At 33.6% G+C, this 22,838-nt stretch overlaps 1 protein-coding gene across 10 annotated transcripts in view; it reads right to left on the reverse strand.

The window, feature by feature from the left end:
• Window positions 1–22,838, reverse strand: part of PTPRK (protein tyrosine phosphatase receptor type K) — a 554,088-nt gene that overhangs the window by 110,180 nt on the left and 421,070 nt on the right. For all 10 annotated transcript variants that reach the window (XM_030809659.1, XM_030809654.1, XM_030809655.1 and 7 more), the window contains exons 8-11: window positions 14,003–14,305; window positions 8,012–8,121; window positions 6,722–6,923; window positions 3,097–3,202 (exon numbers count right to left, since the gene is read on the reverse strand). In XM_030809659.1, the coding sequence (XP_030665519.1) occupies window positions 3,097–3,202; window positions 6,722–6,923; window positions 8,012–8,121; window positions 14,003–14,305 (721 nt within the window). The remainder of the gene's footprint in view (window positions 1–3,096; window positions 3,203–6,721; window positions 6,924–8,011; window positions 8,122–14,002; window positions 14,306–22,838) is intronic.

The following is a 22,838-nucleotide window of genomic DNA, read 5'->3' on the forward strand; positions in this document are numbered from 1 at the left end:
GCTTTCTTAATAAAACTAAACACGAAAACTCTATATAACAAGATTTCCTAGTTGTTACGACAGAGGATTGTAGAACTGGAGTTTGTTTGATATTAGGAAGACCAGGCAGAAAGAATACATATTTCCACTGGAGGTGGGATGAACAGATGTTGAAATGCAAAATGGCAAAGGCTAGTAATGCCATAATTAGGGAAGGACAGAACCCAGTATTTAGGGTCTATGACAGCCAGCAAGCTAACTCCTGGATGCTCTCAGAAGATTTAGTTGGGTAATATGTAGTTCTGGTTTATTTGGGAAGGTGACAGGGGTGGCAGGGGGAAGGGTCACAGAGTAGAATAGCATCAAGCATTAGCAGAGAAGAGATTTTGATAGACTGACATAAACAAAGAAAAAATTGAGTGGAAAGTAAAATTTCTTCAAGTACCTTTGAAGTGAGTGATGGGAATCCAATTAAAGATTTGAGATACCAGACCATAAACTCAATGGTAAGGAAAAATGATTACATTAAATTGAATCTTCATTTTCAAAAAATTAAGGCACTGGATCAGATAAGCCTCACGATAAGCCTACAGTTGCTGATAGGGAGACTGAAAGTAGGAATGTGGTCAGAGGAAAGAAAGACAGCACAAAGGATTCAGAGGGTAAAGGAGGCAGGGCTCATCTGAAGCCAGATTACTTGACTAGACCAGTCTGGTCCCACCACCTGGCACCTACCTGTAGGTGAACTGGGTAAGTCATTACAAAAACTAAAGATGGACTTGGTGGGATTAGCATATCAGTTAGAAAGCAGATTTTATTTTCCTGGTAGTAACATTCACTTCAAAAAAATCTGTTGTTTATATTAATTATTAAATTACTTCTTCTTGTAATAGTCCAGGATTTAAATTTATTTTTCTGAGCACTAATCTCCAACAATGTATAATTTGAAGTTCTCAGCCTCTGGCTCAATTCTAGAAAAGGTCAAAAATCTTGCCAACAAATACAAAGATGAGTATTTCTAATTGGTCATTAGAAATTATATAAAGGTAATAAAGTAAAAGACTTTAAATTTAAAAATGTATATAAATAACATACTGAGTTAACAAAATTCCTGAACACCAGCTATGAGCAAAGGATTTACAAGGCTGCAGGCACCTCTGATGGTCTATGACAAACCTGGGCAAAGATTCTATGTTTTGTTGTGGTCATTTTATCTTTGATTTACAACACCTTGCACAGTGACTGGCATAATAAATGATCAATCAATGTTTGTGGAAAAAATTGATTAAGTGAATAAAGAGTTAATGTAAGTTGCATTATATAGTACAGTTATGCAAAAATAATAAAAATATGCTGTGTTTGCAACTTACGTAAAATAAAGTTGATTTCACCCAAATATCTAACTCTTAAAAGACAAATGCAAGTAGCTGGTAGCTGATTTAAGCACCAGTAACAGAAATGAACACCTAAAAAGTAAATTTTATCACAGGTAGGAACATGTGAATGACCTTGATTACTTGTCAATAGGAAAAGATGTTGAGTGCAGGCATTTTCTCTTTCTACTTTGGATCAGCAATCAGATTCACTCACAGATCATTGATTCATGAACAGCACTATATACTTACTTTGAATTTTCAAGTAGCCAGTGTTTCATAAGTGTTTATATTACAAGTACACCCTCAGCCATCTCTTTTTCTCTGGTATAGTGTTCTCATGATTTTTAGCCAGACAAGACTCAAGAGTTTCCTTTACGATTTGTATTCTTTTATCAATACATTTTTTAAATTAAGAAAAAATATTTCTTCATTTCCAGTGATATAGGATTATTTTTGGTTATTTGGATGGCTAATATGTGCTCATGAAGTCAAATGTATTCCTTTTACACAAACAACAAACATTAGTTTTATTTTTAGCTGAATATGTAAATGACTTGATATAAACCAACTATGAAGTGCCTACATGGATTTCTGTGCCTTCATTTATTTCTCATTAGAAGTTTGATAACAAAATGTCCACAAAATCACGTTTCAAATGGAAACTTGTTTAAGTTTTGGATATTCATCTAATTACAAATGTGCGGAAATTAAAATGGTTGTAACAATTTGACTCAGTTCCTAACAATCACACAGCTCACAATTTTCTGAAAGATGGGGATGTTAGATAATATGAGACTTCACTGTTAAAAAGATAAAGAAAATGGCAAACTGAATATTCAATTTACTATGGAATACTTGATAAGGAACAATTCGGGAATTAAAAGGTCAAATAGGCTTCATGTGTTATAACTATTCTGCTTTTATTTCCTCAAAGCTTCTTATTTTTCAATCATTCATATGAAATTATTCATAACTGATTTACTGTATTGGACAGGAGTTATTTTCTCATCCTATTTCTGACAAATATCTTCAAAGCTTTTATAACATAGATACCAAGAGAGGAAGTGAAATGAAATGGGACTGGCGGGGGAAAAAGGCCAATGCTCTTAAGTCAAACCGCACAGAGAGGTGAATGGTTCAGTGCATGAATATCTCAAAAATGCCCTTAGAATTTTGCTCCTAACTACAAGTCTGTCTGCAGGCTTTGTCCAAATGAAAAACTAACAAACCAAAGAAAACCAAACTAAACTAAACAAAAATAAAACTTTCCTGACAGAAATTCTCCAATGAATGTCTCTTTGAAATGAACCACTTTATTAGCTGCTAAGCAACCTTCTGGCTCCTTTTTCTTTAACTCCTACAGTAAAAGAAAAAGTACCCCCCAACCCTGCCTACCTAGTTTCTTATATCTCAGTTTCAGTTACCCATGTTTCAATTACCCACCGTCAAACTCATCCAAAAATAGGTAAGCACAGTATAATAAGGTATTTTGAGAGAGAACATAATCACCTTTTATTAAAATATACAGTTGTTCTATTTTATTATTAGTTATTGATTGTTGTGAATCTCTTACTGTGCCTAACTTATAAGTTAAACTTTATCATAGGTTTGCATATATAGAAAAAAACATAGTACAGTCTGTATAGGGTTTGTTAGTTTCTCTGGTTTTAGGCATACTTGGGCATCTTGGGATGTACATACCTGTGGATAAGGCAGAACTATTGTAGTTTTCTCCTCTTACCTGATAGGAGCACCTTTGGCTTGTGCTGGTCTCAACAATACAGTTATTGTGGTGGCAGTTTCATTGAGAGAGGCATCAACTCCTTCATAGTCAGGTAAAGTTGGAGCTGATGAGTGATTGATGAGATAAAAAAAAGGTTCAATTAATTTACAGTAATATATCATAGGTCAGAATGAATAGATGATCTTAAGTTAGGAAAAAGAATTCACCTAATTATCTACAACGTATTTTGTTTTATAGCGTAACATCTCCAAATGAATTTCAACACTGGGAACTTAAAATATCAAAAGCTAGAAAACCAAGATTTTCTGTGGAAATTTAAATAATCATCTGGCAATTTATGACACACATTTCAAATATTTTGTGAACATGCTTTCCTTTTAGTTTCCTGAGACCTTCAAGTGAGTAATGATGGGAGGAAGGGAAGGTAGTAATTGAGAAGACCGGGCAGTAGTGCTTATGGAGTCACATATGGAGATGAGGAGCTATGAATAGGAAGAGCTGAGGTCAAGGGCTGCCTGGTGAAACAGTGTAGTTTCTGATCTTATAGTGTAGAAAGACACAATATTCTTATCCTAATGTTTTTCACAACTCTGGTCACAAGAGAAACATATCAAGAAGTGTGGTGAATGATAATGGAAATCTTAGATTTTGTTCATCAGGGACATTAGTTGCCAGATTCTTAAAAAGAATAAATTTATAAATTTTTTAAATATTTGATAATGCTTAATTGGGGACTAGGATCTTGAGGGGGAGAAAGAGTTACCTCAAATAGCTTTGGGTGACTTCCATGTAGAAAGCTGTTTAAGGAGTATATACTCAATGAAATGTGTGCATTATCTCTATCCATTCATTGAACATTTACTGAATATATACTATGTGCCAAGTTTTATGAGAAATGCTATGAATATAAAGACAAAGCGTGGTCTCTGATATTTATAGAATTAAAAGTAGGAATTCACATTTTATGAAAAGTAAGAGTCTTATAAACAAAAAATTATATTAAAATGTTAGTGGCCAAAAGTGGAAGACCATTTGCCAAAACAGTGGTTCTCAAACTTGTAAGATCAGAATCACCTGGAGGGCTTCCTAACACACAGATTATAGCCCCTCTACCCTAGAGTTTCTGATTCAGTATTTCTGGGGAGGGACCTGACAATGTTTATTTCTAGACAGTTCCCAGGTGATGTTGATGATGATGATCTGGGGGTGGGGATCACACTTTTTTCATTAGCATTGGCAGTGGGATGATGAAACCAGAAGGCTCAGGGTGTCTAATGATGTTTAAGCCAAATATTAAAAAAAGAGTAAAAACTCATCAGGAAGAGAAAGGATGAACTAAAATTCTGAGAAAGGAAACAGAATATCTGAAGATAACAAAATATGAAAGGGCATGGTACATTTTCACAGCTATAAGCCGTTGGCTGTGCCAGGAACTTTGGGTTCACGGAGAGAAGTGGAGGATGGGAGGAGTCACGCAAAGAAGGACCCTGAATGCCAACAACAAGTGGATCTTTAGACTTCATCCTGCTGATTACAAGACACAAGACTGTGAAAATATTTAAGAAGGAAATATTTATGGATTAAAGATAGATAGAGAAATACAGTGAAGCTGGGTAAGTCTGAAGGTAGGGATACCACTTAGAAAGATATTTCAATAATCTGTTTAAAATACTGTCTAGATGGAAGAAAAGGAGCAGTGACATTAGGAGACTAATTGTTATCTGAGAGTTTTTTAGGAAGCAGAAACAACAAATATTAATTTAATACATGCACAATATGTAGTATGTATGTGTGTATATACGTGTATGTGAATGCATGTGTGTGTATAAATAATTCCCCCAATGGTTATGCCTCCAATAACTTGATTTCACTGTTATTTAAATTATTTTTTTTAAATGCTAAGAAATGTAATTACTGGACTCAGGGAATAAATTTGACAATAAATTATCTGAAAAGTTCAAGTAATGCTGAGAACCACACTAACCATAAATTTATTAATCTTAGATGTGATTAATAATTGTTCTCAACATAAAGTGATTGCAACCAAGTTTTTAAAGTACAATCAAGTACTCATTGCACTTAGGTTAATACAAGTAAAAGTGAAGTTGAATAATTAAAAGAAAAAACCAGATGGATGTTCTGGTCCTTTTTATAAACTTTATGTTCAACACAAACACAGTATCTGAGCCTTGAGAGACATACACACGCACACACACAAACACATTTATGGCTCTCAAAAATTTACATTTGTTCAATGTTCTCAGTTTTGTAAGTTTATATAAATTTTGTAGCTGTCTCTCTTGATAGATCTTACTCAATTATAGCACTACTGCTAATTCCAGAGGGTAGAAAACCTATCTCAGTGCATCGTAACATCACCAAGTCTTATTTTCTGGTAAAGTGATTCAATACATATTTTAAATTCATGATTTGTAATTGTTCTCAGGAAAGAAAACTGCAATTTTAAAACGTTATTATTTTATAATATAATGGATGATATTTTAATTTTTTATTGGAATATTAAGATAAATCAAATGCTCTTCCAAGGAATTATAGCTCATAATGGAATAGCTAATTTTATTCATGATACAAATTTTTAAAGTTTGTATTATATTTAACACGTTTGCAAGTAACATTTTACACTCAAAATAATTTGGAAAGTACATGTCTTCCTTTTAATGCAAATGGTATAGTTTAAAAAAAGAAGGACATATTTTATGGGTATTAATGATGTATCACTAATATTTGCCATGTAGAACTATAATAAAAATGAACACAAATGAACAAAAAGAATTTACAAAGTCAAAATCTGTGTTTTACTACATTGTGTGGTTGACCTTTAAATAATTTATTTTTCAAATTTAACTCTTCATTTACATATACAATATGTATTTATTTTAGTAACCTTAAATAAGAAAAAACATTATATAAACTTTAGTAGATTTAGGGCATACTACAAAGCTAACTTCTTGCAAGAATTTAATCAGGTTTAACTGATGATCTGACTGAAGGAGAAATAAGCTCTGTAAACAATCTAGTCAAATACAAACTATGCAACTGTGAATGCAATAGAATGTAAAGTTTAATTTCTTTATCACCCTAAAATTCTCCTGTATGTTCCCATTCTAAAACTTATATGTATTTATGTAAGATTTTTAAGTGTGAAAGAAAAGCCCATATTTGTTTAAAATTATCATAATGTCAGGGAAAATGAAACAGAAACAAGCTATGTAGTACTATAATACTAGAGAAAGGATCTTCTACCATTTTTATGATAACATTCATTTAGAGTAAAGGTCTGACACCATAATAATTATCGACTCTTCAAAAGTATCATAGATCTATTAGGATTTATAATAAATTTTGAAAGATTTTTAATAAAGATTTAGTATACTTTTTTAAAGACCACTGTCAATCAAAAGTGACTATTTCAGATGTGTTTTGGTTTGGACATATAATTCATATTCAAATAATTCTTTAAAGTGTTTTCATTTATGCATAACTATACTAAAGGTTCAACAAGCAAGATGAACTACACTTGGTTTATATGTGATTCTCCAGGATATGCCATTACAAACCAATGGCATAATCAATCCTATTTGTAATTCATTCATTTGCATACCTGAGATATTGGTGGTGACATTGATGGCTGTGGCTGGACCAAAGCCTTTGACTGTGCTGGCTCTTATGAAAAACTGGTACGTGGTTCCAGGGTGGAGATGCATAAAGACATGGTGTGTACTGTTCCATAAATTTGATACAGTCTGGGGAGGTCCAGCCACTGGAACTGCAGGATCAAACGATCTTATACTGCTATAGCTGATCTGTTTTAAGAAATACATTTATTACATATCTGGTATCCGTCATAAGAAATTTTAAATAAACTCTTTATAAATAAGGTAGTATGCAAGGGCATCTATGTGGAGTCAATGGTAATTTTTTTCTTCTTTTCTTTCTCATGTTGATATTGTTATTTTTGTCATTCTGAAGTTCTATCTATATGTCAATCAATCATCTACCTCTACAGATACACCTGGAGTTATATCTGACCAAACCAATATACATCTATTTTCTTCCATCAAAAGAAAACCACAATAAATTATGCATATATAAAAAATCTTATAGCTATATACTTTAATGCATATGAAACACAGAAAGTGTTTCAACAAATTATTATTATTATTAACATATTCTATACTTTGTTCAAGTTATATAACAAATTTCATGTAAATAGTATTCAAATACGCGAACACAGTTTCAAAATATAACATTGTACTAGTGATTTTCATTTCCATAATTCACTCTGTAGCCATTAGAAATTTAAGCATTTATGATCTAATCAACGCTATGTAGGAAGAGAACTACACATTTGTGTAATTTAAATGATTCTTTTATTTCTTCTTTTTTAGTTTCTCATATTTGAAAAGATAATGATTTATATTCAAAGTTGAAATGAAGCTCTGGAAAAGTCAGCTTTATAATCTGTTTTGCTTTTCGAGTATTATTCCTTACTCTGAAACAACTGAAATTCAATGGCTTCTCCTAAATCACAGTATGATAGGAGTTTCTTAATTTTATAAAAAGGAAAATGAGGGTTTTTTAACAGGTGATTATTTATTACTATAACCATCGTAAGTCTGATAATGACTATCCTGCTTCCCTAAATCAACAAAACAGCAACAAAAAACATGCATTTTTTAAGAATTTGAAAATTCTAGATGCCATACAAAATATTTATTTTGATGCTTAATTTTGGAATCAAAGAATCTGTAAATTAAAACAAAGGAGAATAATGATTTTAATCCCCTAATCCTCATTTATGTCTTTTCCATATTTCCCTCTAACTTTTCCTTTCTTCTCCCTTTTATTCCTTCAATCCACATTTCAATTAAATTCCTTGTTCTCCCAGTACCTCATATTGAGTGATGATTCCATTTGGATCCAAAGGTTCTTTCCAGTTCAAGAAGATCTTATTTTCAAAGGATGTTCCTTGAAGAGATTTTACTGGTACGGGACCAGGCACTACAAAACACATGAATTTTTTGTTATGAAAATGCTTACATTAGAAACAGAAAAAGTAAATCAGATAAGCTAGATAAACAGGATTAAAAATAAATATAAAGAAAAATAAATAAAAAATGTGTCCTTAAAAACAAAATAAACTATATGACTAGTTCTCTGATTTTACTTTGATATATGGGAATTTAAAGCAAGTCTATAAGGTTCTGATGCAGAAAATGTAGAAATGCAAAGTTATTTTTATTCAAAAGAATATTCTGTCACCTTAGAGAGATGCATAAATTATGTAGTCTAGTTTTCTCTGTTGTATACCGCTAATAACATGAGGATCTTATTTGTAATTTGTTTCAAGAACAGAGCTGTATTTCCCCGAAAGATTTTTTTGAAGATTATGCAAATCCCCCAAAGAGTCTCCATAAACAAAGTTGATAAAATAATAAATTACGATAATAATTAACACTCTTTGGTCTGGAAAGCCGAATCACATAGCAATGAATTGAAATGTCCATTAATAGCCAACCTTACTTTTATAGCTATACTTATTAAATGTTCTGTAATTTTAAAAAGGCAGTGTTGATTATTACCATATTTAAAGGGTTATTACAGATGGATAGGTTCAAATGTCACTGCTTCAGCCTTTTAAAGGAAATTCACTTTTTCAAAGCTAAGAATCAAACTAGTTTATAATGTCAGACTTGTTTAGAACTCAGCGATCTGCACAACTACTTTGGAAGTGTCCTCAGCTATGACCATATTTGAAGAGCCTTTGCTTCAGTCCTTATTTGCAAACGTCATATAACTGGTCATACACAATGGCAACACGGAATGACGCACCAGCTTCTATTGACGAAATACCAGATAAAAAACTCTTTCGTTATTGTGTATTTTCCTTTTATATATTTTCTTTAAATACTTAGCTGCTACTTATTCACATGAATATCCAATTTCTAGTTCTGATAATATTTTAAAATATATACTATCTATCCTACTTGGCTCAAAAATGTGTTTCTTTTCGAAAATATCAACTGAATATTGGGCAAGCATAGTTTTTAATTAATATTTTCCCTTAATCTAACGTTTCAGTGAACTTCACACATGACATTATCTAGAAATGTAGTTCCAAAGTATATAGCAATTTTGTGAGGATTGAAATAAATTAAAAATCACTGGATCAAGGGAAATACATTGCATTGTGGCTAGGAGCATCAAGAAATTCTGAATGATATGTCACGAGAGCAGGATTTATTTCCATCTACAAGGAGACTATGAATGATATTATGACCTCTGAGACAGGCAACATAATTTGATACATTGAAGAAAGAAACCCACAGTAAACAGAAAAGATGCCAGCACTAAACTTCAGAAGATATGTTCAAGCTATTGTCAGCTGAAGACTCAGAGAGAAGTTAACTGAAGGCACCCGCTCCCTCCCTGCTCCACAGTATCAGCAAGTCTGTGCAGCCGATCCAGACAGAGGGCCAGTGAGAGCCTCTCTGCACATCTGTGGCTACTGCTAAGGCTGCCATGGGCATTGGTTTGTCTTGCAAGAGTACCTGTTGTTTCCATTGTATGCAAATGACATATACTTATGATTATATTGAAGGAAAAGATATTTCTTCATCCTTACATATCTCTCATAGAAGGTGGCTAATGGTGGGGGGGGAAGGGAGCAAAATATCCAATTAATGAGTAAATGTTGATTTGATGGCATTGTAATGATAATAACTGCCTATGTTTACCTAATACAATTTAGCCTACAAATACTATAAAATGGCATGGATTTATTTTATCGAACATCATTCAATAATAGGGATGGTTTAAAATATTTGTATAATTCTACATTGAAAAAGGGGTAGAATTGGAAAGTACCTTCCCTAAAAGTTTTGTATTTCTATGCTCTTACACTTTTTCTGTTTTGACAATAGAATTCACTACAAGTACCTATAGGTTGCATTTGTAAAGAGAAAACCTATAGGTTGCATTTGTAAAGAGAAAAGTTTGTGGGAAAGTTGTGGACAAGAGAGTGTCATACTACTTGTCATGTACTTGGATGATTACAGTGGATGAGAGAAGGAATTACACTTAGATGAACTAAAAGACACACATAAACAGGAGAGGTGAGGTGGAAGCACAAACAAATTAGATTCGATAACTTTCTACATTTGAAGGAAGATCATGTGTACAATTATAGACAGAAAATGTCTCTCTGTACCTATGATTTGTGTAAATACTATATGAAGTTACTAAAATCATTATCACGGCAGTCTACTGATTGCAGGGAATGTCACTTCACATTTCCACATCAACAACTTTTAATGGAAACAGAATGCTGACTTTTGTTCCCCTGCCTGAGATTTATATGACAGCTATTTCAGCTACTTTCTTTGAAAGTCCTTTATAATGTAACTCTCAAAATGGAAAAGAGAGTGGAAATAAAATATGGGTGGGGCAACATTATATTGGAAAAGCATTATAGCCTTTAAAATGTAGTAAATGTACTTTTAAAAATAGCTTTGTAGTCTCAAAAAAATGTCCCCAAACAAGGCTTTTCTGCTGAGCTAACTTCATAATATTGATTTTTATGAATGCTGGAATAAAAAATGAAAACAAAACCTCATACAGAAAATTCTGTTCATGCATTAAAAAAATGTATGCAATAAATTAAATATAAATTCTACCTTAGGGTTCTGGTGGGAAATGGTTCTACCTTTGTTCTCATGATTTATGGATGTCCCCAGAATTCTTTTTATAAAATTATGTCCTTTTATTAGGTGGTTGATAATTTATTCTATTTATATGTATATAGGGCAGCAATAATTTAGTAACACTGACTTAATCAGATCATCATAATTCATCGATCTTTGCAAAAACAGACTATGATTTAGGTATTCTTTCCCTGTTCAGGAACATTAAGACACATCAAGTATTCTATGTAGAAAGTGAAGCTCACATGCTGATTTGAAGACAGAGTTACTTGCAAATACTTCATGGAAGAGTTTACATATCAGTCATTAAATATTATATATAAAACAAAAAGAAAAAATTACGCTTATAGTAGAAGGAATTAGTTTGTGACAATACTATGAAATAATATGAAACTTAATATCATTAAAATTGATAAAAATTATTTAAGAAGAGATTAAAATAAAACTAGGATTGAAAATGATATTAAAATTAGAATTTAAAATTTTTTGAAAAATAGTTAATGTCATTGTATTTTTACAAAACTATTTTAGATAAAATAAACAGTACAGTCATGAGTTTGATCAATGTAGGGCATAATTTAAAATTCCAAAGCAACTCATTCCTTGATTATTAGTCTAGTCATACGTATACTGAAAAATACATTTAAAAATTTAATGCAATATGAAAAAGATTATATAAGCCTGGCTGCATTCTTTTGTTTGTGGGAAAGAAGGGCAAACTAACAAACCATATCCAAAAATACCATCAAAATGAATTGTATTACTACAGAGTGACTGGCTAAAGCAGCACAAAACTATGTAACTGAGTCTACCATTACCAATTAGGACATGATTTTTTTTTAAGGGTAGGCAATAAAACATGTGAATATACTTTAACAAGTGAAAACATGGGCTACAAAGTGCCTAGTGTGACACAGACCTTGTAACATTTATCCCATTTTAAAAGAAAAGATAGAGATTTTTTGGAGCTTTTTGATTCTGTATGTAGACTTCTCATTTTTATCATGTGCCTATGAAACAATTACCCCTAATCATTCTTTCTTGCAGAAATATGCATTGAGTTGTGTGCGTGTGGCAGGGGTAAGATATAAGGATGTTTGTGTGTTTATTAATTAGGAAAGGGGGTGTTGTTTAAATGTTGTTGCTGCTTCAATTAGGTGCCAGTTCAAACATGATAGCTAAAGTAATCATTTTGGTTACCTCAAACATGACAAAAGTACATTCATCATAAATAAGTCTTAGGTTTATTCTCAGAAATTTTAGGAACATGAGTAACTCCATGTATGGTTTCCGAACTATATTGTTTCCTTCAAATTTTGAGCTAAATGTGGTTAAAGGGCTCTCACTTCTCTGATTACAACAAAAACTTCAAGGCAAATGAAATGATGGTCATTTCCACTTTCAGAGTGGGAGAGTTTGAAATTATAAGTATTTGTAAAAACTATGGCATAATAACCTATTTTATGGCAAGCTAATAGTAGGTAGGCACCAAAAGACACACCTGATCTAAAATTCAGAACTTGAGGGAACTTGGGAATATGTGGTTATAAAATACATCCTATTTTATGAAACTCAAATAAAAATGTAGCCCAGCTGGGCATGGTGGCTCATGCCTGTAATCCCAGCACTTTGGGAGGCCGAGGCGGGTGGATCACTTGAGGTCAGGAGTTTAAGACCAGCCTGTCCAAGATGGCGAAACCCCATCTCTACTAAAAATACAAAAGTTAGCAGGGCATGGTGGCGGGTGCCTGTAATCCCAGCTACTTGGAAGGCTGAAGCAGGAGAATTGCTTGAACCTGGGAGGTGGAGGTTGCAGTGAGCTGAGTCGAGCCACTGCACTCCAGCCTGGATGACAGAGTAAGACTGTCTCAAAAAATAAATAAATAAATAAAAGAAAAAAATGTAGCCCTACTGTCAAGCTACTTAAGGAGAAGTTTAGAAGGGGGTGGAACCTCAGAGATCACTTAATTTAAGCCCTTCATTTAAAAATGAGAACTGACTCCTAATTTAGCTTTGCGTCAGTTCACCATATGGCACACTTTTTTTTCTACACACCTTAATTCATAAAAGGAAATTGTGAAAGGAAATATCTTACATCCAAAGAGTGACTTATTGTTATTACATTATCATTTGCAGACATTTTTATATGTTTTTGCTAAATTAGGAAATATATTCTCATTCAAATTATACTATAGTGCTATAACAGGTATGTGAACATTAAAATACTAATATAAATATCTGTTCATATTTATTAAGAAGTAACACACAGAAATTAGACAAAGTACAGTTTAGTTACTTGGATGGCAACAAGATATATAAAGAACAGTTTGCTAATGTCTAATAAAGGCCATTATAGTAGACTTACAGATATGAACTGTTGCTTTCTTTTATATTTAGACTCACATAAAACCATCTAAAATGAATAGAAAGAGTAAACAGTATGAACAGTGTTGTTTTCTTTTTTTCTTTGAGATGGAGTTTTGCTCTTGTTGCCCAGGCTGCAGTGCAATGGTGGGATCTCAGCTCTCTGTAACCTCTGCCCCCGGGTTCAGGTGATTCTCCTGCCTTGACCTCCTGAGTAGCTGGGATTGGCAGGTACCCACCACCACACCCAGGTAATTTGTTTGTATTTTTAATAGAAACGGGGTTTGATCATGTTGGCCAGGCTGGTCTTGAACTCTTGACCTCAGGTGATCCACCTGCCTCGGCCTCCCAAAGTGCTGGGATTACAGGCATGAGCTACTACACCCAGCCCAACAGTGTTGTTTTCAAATGTGAGAAAAATAAAAACAGCTATTATTGTTTTATAAAATACAAAAACCCTAAGTTTTTTATTAAGTGCATTTTACCAATAGGCAATTGATATAGTGCCATGGATAGTAAAAATTATTTTTGAACATTTGATTTAAAAACCCCTTCATTTACGTTTTTAGTGTAGTTGCCATTTCTGTATAAGAAGAGAGGACAACAGAAGCACATTTCATTTAGTATTTGGATGCTTGTCTGAAGAATATTAGGTTTTGTAAAAGGCATTTTTTTTCCAAAGTTAACCTCATTAATAACATTTAGATGATTTCAGAATCCAATTCAGCATTGGACAATCTTAGGAAAAGTGTAAAGCAATCACATTTTTCTTGTTAGAGAATTCCCCCCTTTTAAACAGCAATGTATGAGCATACCATCTTCATCAGTTTGAATAATTGTCTCTTCACTCTCCTTCCTTCCCTCTGGATTGGTTAGGATCATCTTGAGGCTGACATTTGTATAAGGTGGCAGATGGTTCACAACATGCTGAGGGGCTTTGGGGTCCATGTCCAAACAGTCTGCCTTGCTCTCGTTGTGACCACGGAAGTAATGGTAGCAGATAGTGACATTAAAAGTGTGGCAACGTGTAATGTTGTAACCCAAGGATTCCCAGTCCACAGCTATCCGTCTTGCCTGTATTTCAGCAATCTTTAATGTCTTTGGGGTTCGCATAGGTTCTGAAAAATAAATCAGAGTTGTAGACAGCTGTCAGTTATATCATGAATAATCTTGGAAAAAAAAAACACCAAGTATACTATAGCATATGCAAATCTAGAAAATGTGGAAGTCATGTTTTATTTTCATTTGCTTTATTTATTCATGATCCTATTCTTGAAGGTTTCAATCAGGGACTAAGATTAAACAACAGGAAAAGAAAAGAAATATAAAATGTCAACAACCCACAGTACTCAGGAACTTGGCAGAAAAATAAAAACCTGAAAATGTAGCCACCATGCATTTATAGTTGTTGCTGTTGTTACTGCCCAACTCTCTGCCTTTCTTTTGTCTTTATTGAGCAAGTGAATTAGCTAATATATCAAAATGGATAAGAGTCAACATATTCTACTCTGTGATTTATCATGTCACTAAGCTATGCTGTATACTAATTATTCTAATAGTAACAATAATATACTACCATTTACAAGAAATGACACAGATATTAATTAACATTAATTGTGTCCATAATGATGTTGTTCATCAAAGCAAAAAACAATGGAGAAAAATTACAAGAACATATGTAGATATTCACACTGTCTTCTTTCCTTGCTGATCTCTTTCTGTCTTTTTCTAGAAAACATTCAGGTCTAACAATCCATCACCCAAACCAAACTGGGAGATGAATTTTCCATTCAGCTGGAAAATACTGGCAGAACTAAACACTCCAAAGACTAGAATCCATTCTTCACTGCTTCCCAAGTGTATTCTTTCCTCATTCAAGACTAACCTGAATCATCTAACTTAATCAACATAATTACTCTATGAAACTCATGGCCATGGCAACATCTACACAGTAAAGAAACTAATATACAACAAAAACTTTAATTCACTGATTTGATAAAAAGAAAAAAGTGAAGGCATTTCCGATGCCTCTCTTAACTCATTAAAGATAGTCAAATTCTTGCTAAATGGAAATCAGTAGGGAAAATAATACAAAAAGTCTGACTTGGGGGCTTTCATAAATTTTTGTTTTTGAGATTGAAATCACAGTTCTGTAAAAACAATCAGCATGCTAAACAGATGGCAAGCCCAAACTGGGATTCTAGTTCAATATATTTAATGTGCAATCTGAAATGAACTCTGGTGGCCATTTAATTTAAAATCTTAGATTACAAAAATCTACATATATGCAAATTAATCTTCCGTAGAATCTAATGCTTAGGTTTTAAATGTTATTTGCCAGTGTTATGACTATTCACAGTATCCAGCCTCCCAACTTTACCACTTTCATTTCAGACGTTACCTGAAGTCCACAGGCTGGAAGAAAGACACTGCTTTCTAATTATTTTAAAAATCGTTTTATATGTTTAGTTCTATGCTAAGATTTTCCCCACCAGACACAAGAGTAAAGTGATGATACTTTCAATTTAGTCTAGTTAGACTGAAAACACAGTCTTTGCTATGACTGCCCACCAGCTAACCAAGCAATGAGAACTAGGATCACCCTAAAAATTCCCAGATAAACTGTGATTTTGCTGCCCCCTAGGTAGCAACTAGATACTATTTCGTAGCCATGGCAAGATTCAGCCATATCTTGTTCTAAAATTATACAGAATGAGAAAGTAAGGTTTCCCATGAAAATACCTAAAGTATATGAACAAACAATGCCTATACAGCAATGAGAGAAACACCACAAATATTTAACCCGCTAATTCTTTAATTTTTTATTTTTTTTAGGTCTAGCATTTATACACTTCTTTTAACACACCCCTCATTTTAAATCTGACATTTTCCCCTTGTATAAATTTCTCTATTTCTAAGTCATCACTCTCTCACGCCAGTTCTTTTTATTTTGTCTATTTAGTCTGCACTTACTCTGCATTTTAATACCATTTTGAAAGCATACCTAGACATCTTACATACTGCAAAGAAGACAGAGTAGCTCTGCATCCTCAATTCTTACATATCTAAGAGTGGGCAAATGATTTATTTTTTATCTGTTACGCAGAAAATGGATAGGGTTTAAGTGAGAATTTTATTTTGGCGTCTTTAAATGCTGCTTACTTTGGCACTCATTGTATTAAAAATTCATTTAAAATTGGGATAGAGTAGCTTTATTAGCCCTACACAATGTATATAAAGAGCAATCATAATTTCAGTGACCAATACTTTATTAACTGATATGGAAAAACAAAGAGTTGTGGAAAGAAATAGCTTTCTAAGAATTGACAAAGTCAATGTTATTTGAAATTGACATTTTTTCCCACAGTTTCAATGTATGCTTTAAAGGGCCCTGGTGTTGATAAAATAGTGACTTAGACATAATTTTGCACTCACTTTAGGATAGTACTCAGAAACATATAAACAATCAAAGTAAACACACATACACACACACACACAGAGAGACTAAAAATCAAAACTTGATTGTTTTGAGCTGCGTGGAATTAATAACTCAGAGGGAGTTACTGTATAACTGTATTTTTTTCTTAATTGGCATGCACCTTAAATTTTTTCAGTTTTTATTGAGGTGGGAACTTTCTCAGGGTTGTGTGTATGGATACACACATATATATATATACACATATTCAGTACATACATGTACATCTATATGTGTGTATATACACATACATGTGAAAGGTGCTATAGCATACAAACTTCTCTGAATACTATTCACTTAGACATGGGCTGATATCTATATGCACATGCATTTTTATATTAGAATATTTATAAACAGCAGTGATTTGAGATGGTTCTACTACTATAAAATCCATTCAAAGAAATTTTTCTCAAAGAATCCAACAATAAAGTAGCCTAAATTATTGACCTTAATCCATTATTTCTGATACCTAACCAACAACTAACTGAATTGTATTTCTGAGGTATAACTACATCAATAAAAATTTAACATTTAAAATCAAAATAATTACTTGAATTGCCATAGAATAACTGAAAGCAAAATGATATTGTTTGGAAACCATTGATATTTATGAGCTGGCCATAAGAGCTACTATAAGTATTAAATAACTTCAAGATATGACCTACAGGGTCAGTCACTCATAGAGGTACGATAGTAAATCGTAGTTATAACAAATAAAAAACCATAATGGTGGTGAAACAATGGAGAGCACATTCGTGAATTCATTATCTGTCAATCGTTTTGGAATATGCTATATGTTCTTTCTCCTCCTCAATTTTTTGACTTTCTTTTTTTCAAATCTTTATTGAGTATTCCATATATTGTAATTTTATATAACATTTCTGTTTTTTTTTTTTTGCATTTCTAGTAAAAAGAAAGAATTGGAAAATGCTGTAGTCAAAAATTTTATCAGAAACTTGGAAGGAAACAAAGTAATGCTGGGCGTGGTGGCTCACCCCCGTAATCCTAGCAGTTTGGGAGGCCAAGGTGGGCAGATGGCCTGAGCTCAGGAGTTTGAGACCAGCCTGAGCAACATGGTGAAACCCCATCTCTACCAAAAATACAAAAAATTAGCCAGGTGTAGTGGTGGATGCCTGTAGTCCTGGTTACTTGGGAGGCTGGGGCAGAAGAATCACTTGAACCCTGGAGGCAGAGTTTGCAGTGAGCCAAGATTGCACCACTGCACTCCAGCCTGGGTGACAGAGCAAGAGACTCTCTCTCTCAAAAAAAAAAAAAAAAAAAAAAAAAAAGGAAAAAAGAAACACAGCAATCGAGTGATCTTCATGCAATGAGTGGTTATATTTAAATGTTTAGATCAAGTCATCCATCTATAATGAAACATAAAGAAATTTTATTTTCTTTATGGATAAGTACAGTGTACTACCCTAAGTATTCTAGAAGGTACTAAAGTGAATAAAGCATAATATTAGACCTCAAGGAGCTTCCATTTGTTTATTAAAGATGATAAGCTAAGAAAAAAGATAAACAATATATTTATAAGTGGCATATAAATACAATAAAATGCTATAGGAATTCAAGAGGGAGAAATAACTTCCACCTTTCAAATGGAGTAGACATTTGTGTTAGGTCTTAATGGATAGAAGCAAGATCTTTAGACCTCATTTAGCTAAATAATACAAAAAATGGAAGAAACGAGATGAATAAAAACGTAGAACACAGTTGGAGAAAATTTGTAATCCCACTTGGTTGCTGTACAAGTATCATATAGGAGATAATGCAGGAAAGGTTGGTTGGGAAAAGATGGAGCAAACTTTAGATGTCATGGTAAGAGGCTGAACTTACCTAACAGGCCATGAGAAGTCACTGAGGGTTTCTGAGCAGGAAGTTAACATAGTAAAATAACATTAATAAGATTAATTTGGAGGCTGTGTCAATTGTGGAGACACTGAATGTAGAGAAATCAAAAGAATGTGATGTGTTAGCAGAGAGATTGGGGCTAAGTAAGGAGGGAGACAGCAAGAACACGCAGGATAGGGGCTACTGATGTGGAAGGACAACTGAAAAACTTGGTGGTTACTTGGATTTGAGTTATGTGAATGGATACAATATAGCTAATGTGTTCATACCAAATGACAAAGAAAATTAAGGTGCTCTTAAATGAACAGAGAAAGTTCAAGAAGAGACAGATTGGGGGGGTAAAATGATCCAATAATTTCTTACTGCTTATTTATTGCTTTCTGTTGGCCAAAAAGTATATTAGAAACTAAGGAGGCAAAGATCAATTTGACAATATCCCTAGCTGGGAAGCAAGGCATACAAGCAATATTTGAACTGATTTCTGTGTTTTAGATAATTGGAGAGCATTAAGAAGAGAAAGAGGTCTAAGTGGAGGCATCAGTCTACCTAAGTCAGGAGTTGGGGTACTCCCATCCTTTCAGAGATAAGAGAAAGAACAAGAGAGAAGGTAATAGATAAGGATAGGGTGAGAGAAAAGAGAGAAGAAAAAGGAGAGGGCAAAGGAGAAATGGAGAGAAGAGGATGCTCTGAGAGGGAGAAAGAGGGAAACAGAACAGAAACAGAGATGAGCATGTGTTAGTGAGCATGACAGGGGGCAGGTGAGCTTGAAGGGAAGGTGGTGTTAAGCACATATTTACAAATTCATTCATAAGAGAGGCCAAAGAGAATTGCATAAAATCTAGTGTCTGCCCCATTTTTCAGATATAAAAAAAAGAATTGGAATGAAAGAAAGCTGACTTTTCTAAAAAGACCCACTAAGTCAAAAGTAGAGAAACCAGATCTCACCACACAAAATATTAAGTGTTTGAGGTGATGGATAAGTAGCTTCACTTCACTATTCCCTGTTGTATTCACAAATTATAACACACTTTGTATCCCATACATTTATACATTTATAAATTATCAACTTATAACTTTAGAAACACCATGATGTCACTTTCTCAGGTCATTCTACTTTTCTTTTTTGAAATTTGTGTTCAGTGTACTCAAGCTTGTCCAACCTACCCCATTTTGTTGTTGTTCTATTGTTTTGCTTTAGGCTTTTGGCAGCCTGAAGCCATAGTTTCTTAGTTTCTGTTTCTAGTGATAAGTGGAAAAGAGGGAAGAGGAAGGGGTTCATTGGCCCAACCAGAAACAGAAACTAAGAACCTATGACATGACTGTTTATTTCCCTTGGACACCCCATCAATCAGGGAGTTCAGGCTAGGAAAAAGCTATGACACAGGACTGAGCAGAGGAATTAAGAAGGCTGAAGGTCCTGTGTGTTTTCATATACTTGAAGAACAAAGTCAGGGGCTATGGGAAGCGCAGATAGAACATTAAGAAGCTGGTAAAAGGACTGGAACTAGAAGTAAAATCCAGTGCTCTTCCCATTCTACTCTTTAGCCGATGAATCTTGACTTATTTTATTATACGCTCTTACCTATAAACAAAGGCATAAAGCTCTCTTCCATTATTTCATTTCCAGTAAGTCCAAGGAAAACAGTTAACTATTAAATTAAAAATACATATATTCAATAGGAACTGTCAACATTACCTGGTTTTCTTTATCTTCCCTGCCAAACGTTGATCAGCAAGGTTTACTAACTTTTCCCACTTCTTTTTTTGCCTTTTATTGTGCACCTAATTCTTAATTGTTACAGTGAGAAAGCCTACATGAAATCAGGATGAAATATAAAGAAATGGCAGAAAATTTATATATTAAATCTTCAGTATTACATACTTAGTAGGTAAATAAAGAAGTAACATATCACTGCCCCCACTTAAATTCTAAATAGATCAAGTATGGTATTTATGCCTGTAATAATTTATATGTTACATGTTTAACCCAACTTCATAGGCTAAAATGAAGAACTACTTAATAATTCTCTAAAGGTTAACAAAAGTAAAGACAACATGAACAAACAGAACCTGTTGACTTTGAGTCACCTCTCAAGAGCAAGATGATTTAACACATGGATCTAGATAACAGATAAAAGGGAATTTAATTTTGTTTTTGGCACTTGCTAAACAACTCAGGACATGACATGTCAATATCCCTGTCTTTTTGTAGCGATAATTTCTAGTTATCCTGAAAGGGTTGTGAAAACAAAAGCTTTAGCATCTATAAGAGAATGGAAGGCAGGGATCATATTTCCCTAGAATCAGTTTTTAATGATAAAACTTATTATGCAGCTGTCAGTCAGAGAAAAATAGAAGATGTCCCAAAGCTCATGCCAAGGAAAAAAAAAAAAAAAGAAAGTTCTTGTCAAAGATGTACACAAACTAAGAACGCTGAAGCATGACAGGAGCTTCGTGCTCCTGGCTGCCTTTTCATTAGAAATCTTAGAAGCTGACTGCAAAACAGAACTTTCATTCCATTTATCAAAACAAATACAAGAAAAGTGAATTTTCTGACTGCCAGAGAAAATATTTGTTAGTGTAAATAAAAAAGAATTGAGATGAAATTTCTGGACAAAGGTGAAATACAAAAATAAAAATAAAAGCAAAGAAAACAGTGCTGCACCTTGGGGAAGGAAAACTTAAGGTCTTTGAAAGACATTGTCTTTTACTCTTACCTTTAGGTGCTTTGTAATCTTTATTCTTTTCCTCACGGTAAGGGTTGAGGATAATCAAGGTTTTACATTTCACATCTTTTCAATGTTACAGCATCATTAGTCTTGCCAAAAAGATTTCATCTCTGCTCCCATGGGTCAAATTGAGTTAATGATAAGTCGGTGAGATGACTTGATTAGTACTGTAACATGAGGGAGCCTCAGGTCCAGGAATAATCACAAGCCAACTGTCAGCTCTTTAGGCTTTCTGGCTGTGTTGCTGAAATGACATGCTTGGACTCGAGGGATATAAAGTGACAGAGGGTGGATGGCTCACTCAGCTCTCCTGCAGAATCACAGCAATATTTACCCAATGCCATCAGAACCACACTAAGCACATCATCAGTTTAAAACAAAACAAGTTGTCACCACTGCTCTCAACATTCTTACTGAAGTTTATCAGATAATTCTAATAAAATTAACACTTGGATCCTCTCTGCATTAATGCCAAGGAAATTGTTTGATTTTAAAGGACAGCACTACCCAAGTGACATGGAAAAAAAGGCAAAGATAACTATTTTACCAATAGATAGATAAAGCCCACTAAATGTCTTATCATCAGACCTAATTCCCAAAATGAGGGTGACTGAAAATTTGGAGACCCTTTAATGTTTTTCACTTAACATTTTTTGGTAATGTTATTAGACTGTTGAAAAATATGTAACTACAATCAATGAATCCAGTTTGATTCATCTCTGATATTGCACATCACATATTCATATGTTATTTAAATAAAACTTAAAAATAGGTAACTGTACTTGGAAAAACTATGTTTTCTTAATTTATAGAAGAAAATAAGAGAATAGTCTACTTCTGTAGGATCAAGCTTTATTTTTCATAAAATTTTTTAGCAATAGTATAAATCATAGACACAAGAAGGTAGAGTGATTTGTGTACAACCCTAAAAAAGTGTAATATTGAAAACACTGCTTCATAATATACAGTGTAAAAAGTAAGGTGACTTTAGAGGAGCTGTACATAGCAATGACAAAATTCTAAGGGGGATTTTCAATGCCTCCTTTATCCCTAAAAGAAGATAAATTACCTACCTCTTAGGTTGTTCTGAAAAATGAGGTAATATTTTGCATGCCAAATACAGTGGTTGATCCATAGTATATAGTTGGAAATTTTTATTTTTTGAACCATAAAGCAGGTAGTTTCAATATGTTTCAAGCTTAAAAGCTAATGAAAATGAAACCTAAAAACCCAGTTCTCAGTGGCAGTTGAAATAACTCCAATTATTCATTTCTTCTTCTTGTCACACTGTTTGCCATGTGACTTTGCAATTGCTCACACCAAATGGGGTCTGCTTCCCCATGCTTTGATTTTGGCCTTGCTGTGTGACTTGTTTTGATCAGCAGAATAAGGCAAAAGTGTGGGTGTGCTAGTTGTCAGCCTACATCTCAAAAAGTCCTCTGTTCTCCTGCTTGCTCATACCTCTTCTAGAATATGAGATACATGTGGAACAGAGCCAAGTTACCCGAGTCATACCAGCAGAAGCCAACCTATATCAGCCAACAGCCAGTCCATCAGTGGATATGTAAGCCAGCCAAGATCATAAGAGAC

This window comes from Nomascus leucogenys, chromosome 3, assembly GCF_006542625.1.
Source record: "Nomascus leucogenys isolate Asia chromosome 3, Asia_NLE_v1, whole genome shotgun sequence".
In the NCBI taxonomy this organism is placed as follows: domain Eukaryota; kingdom Metazoa; phylum Chordata; class Mammalia; order Primates; family Hylobatidae; genus Nomascus; species Nomascus leucogenys.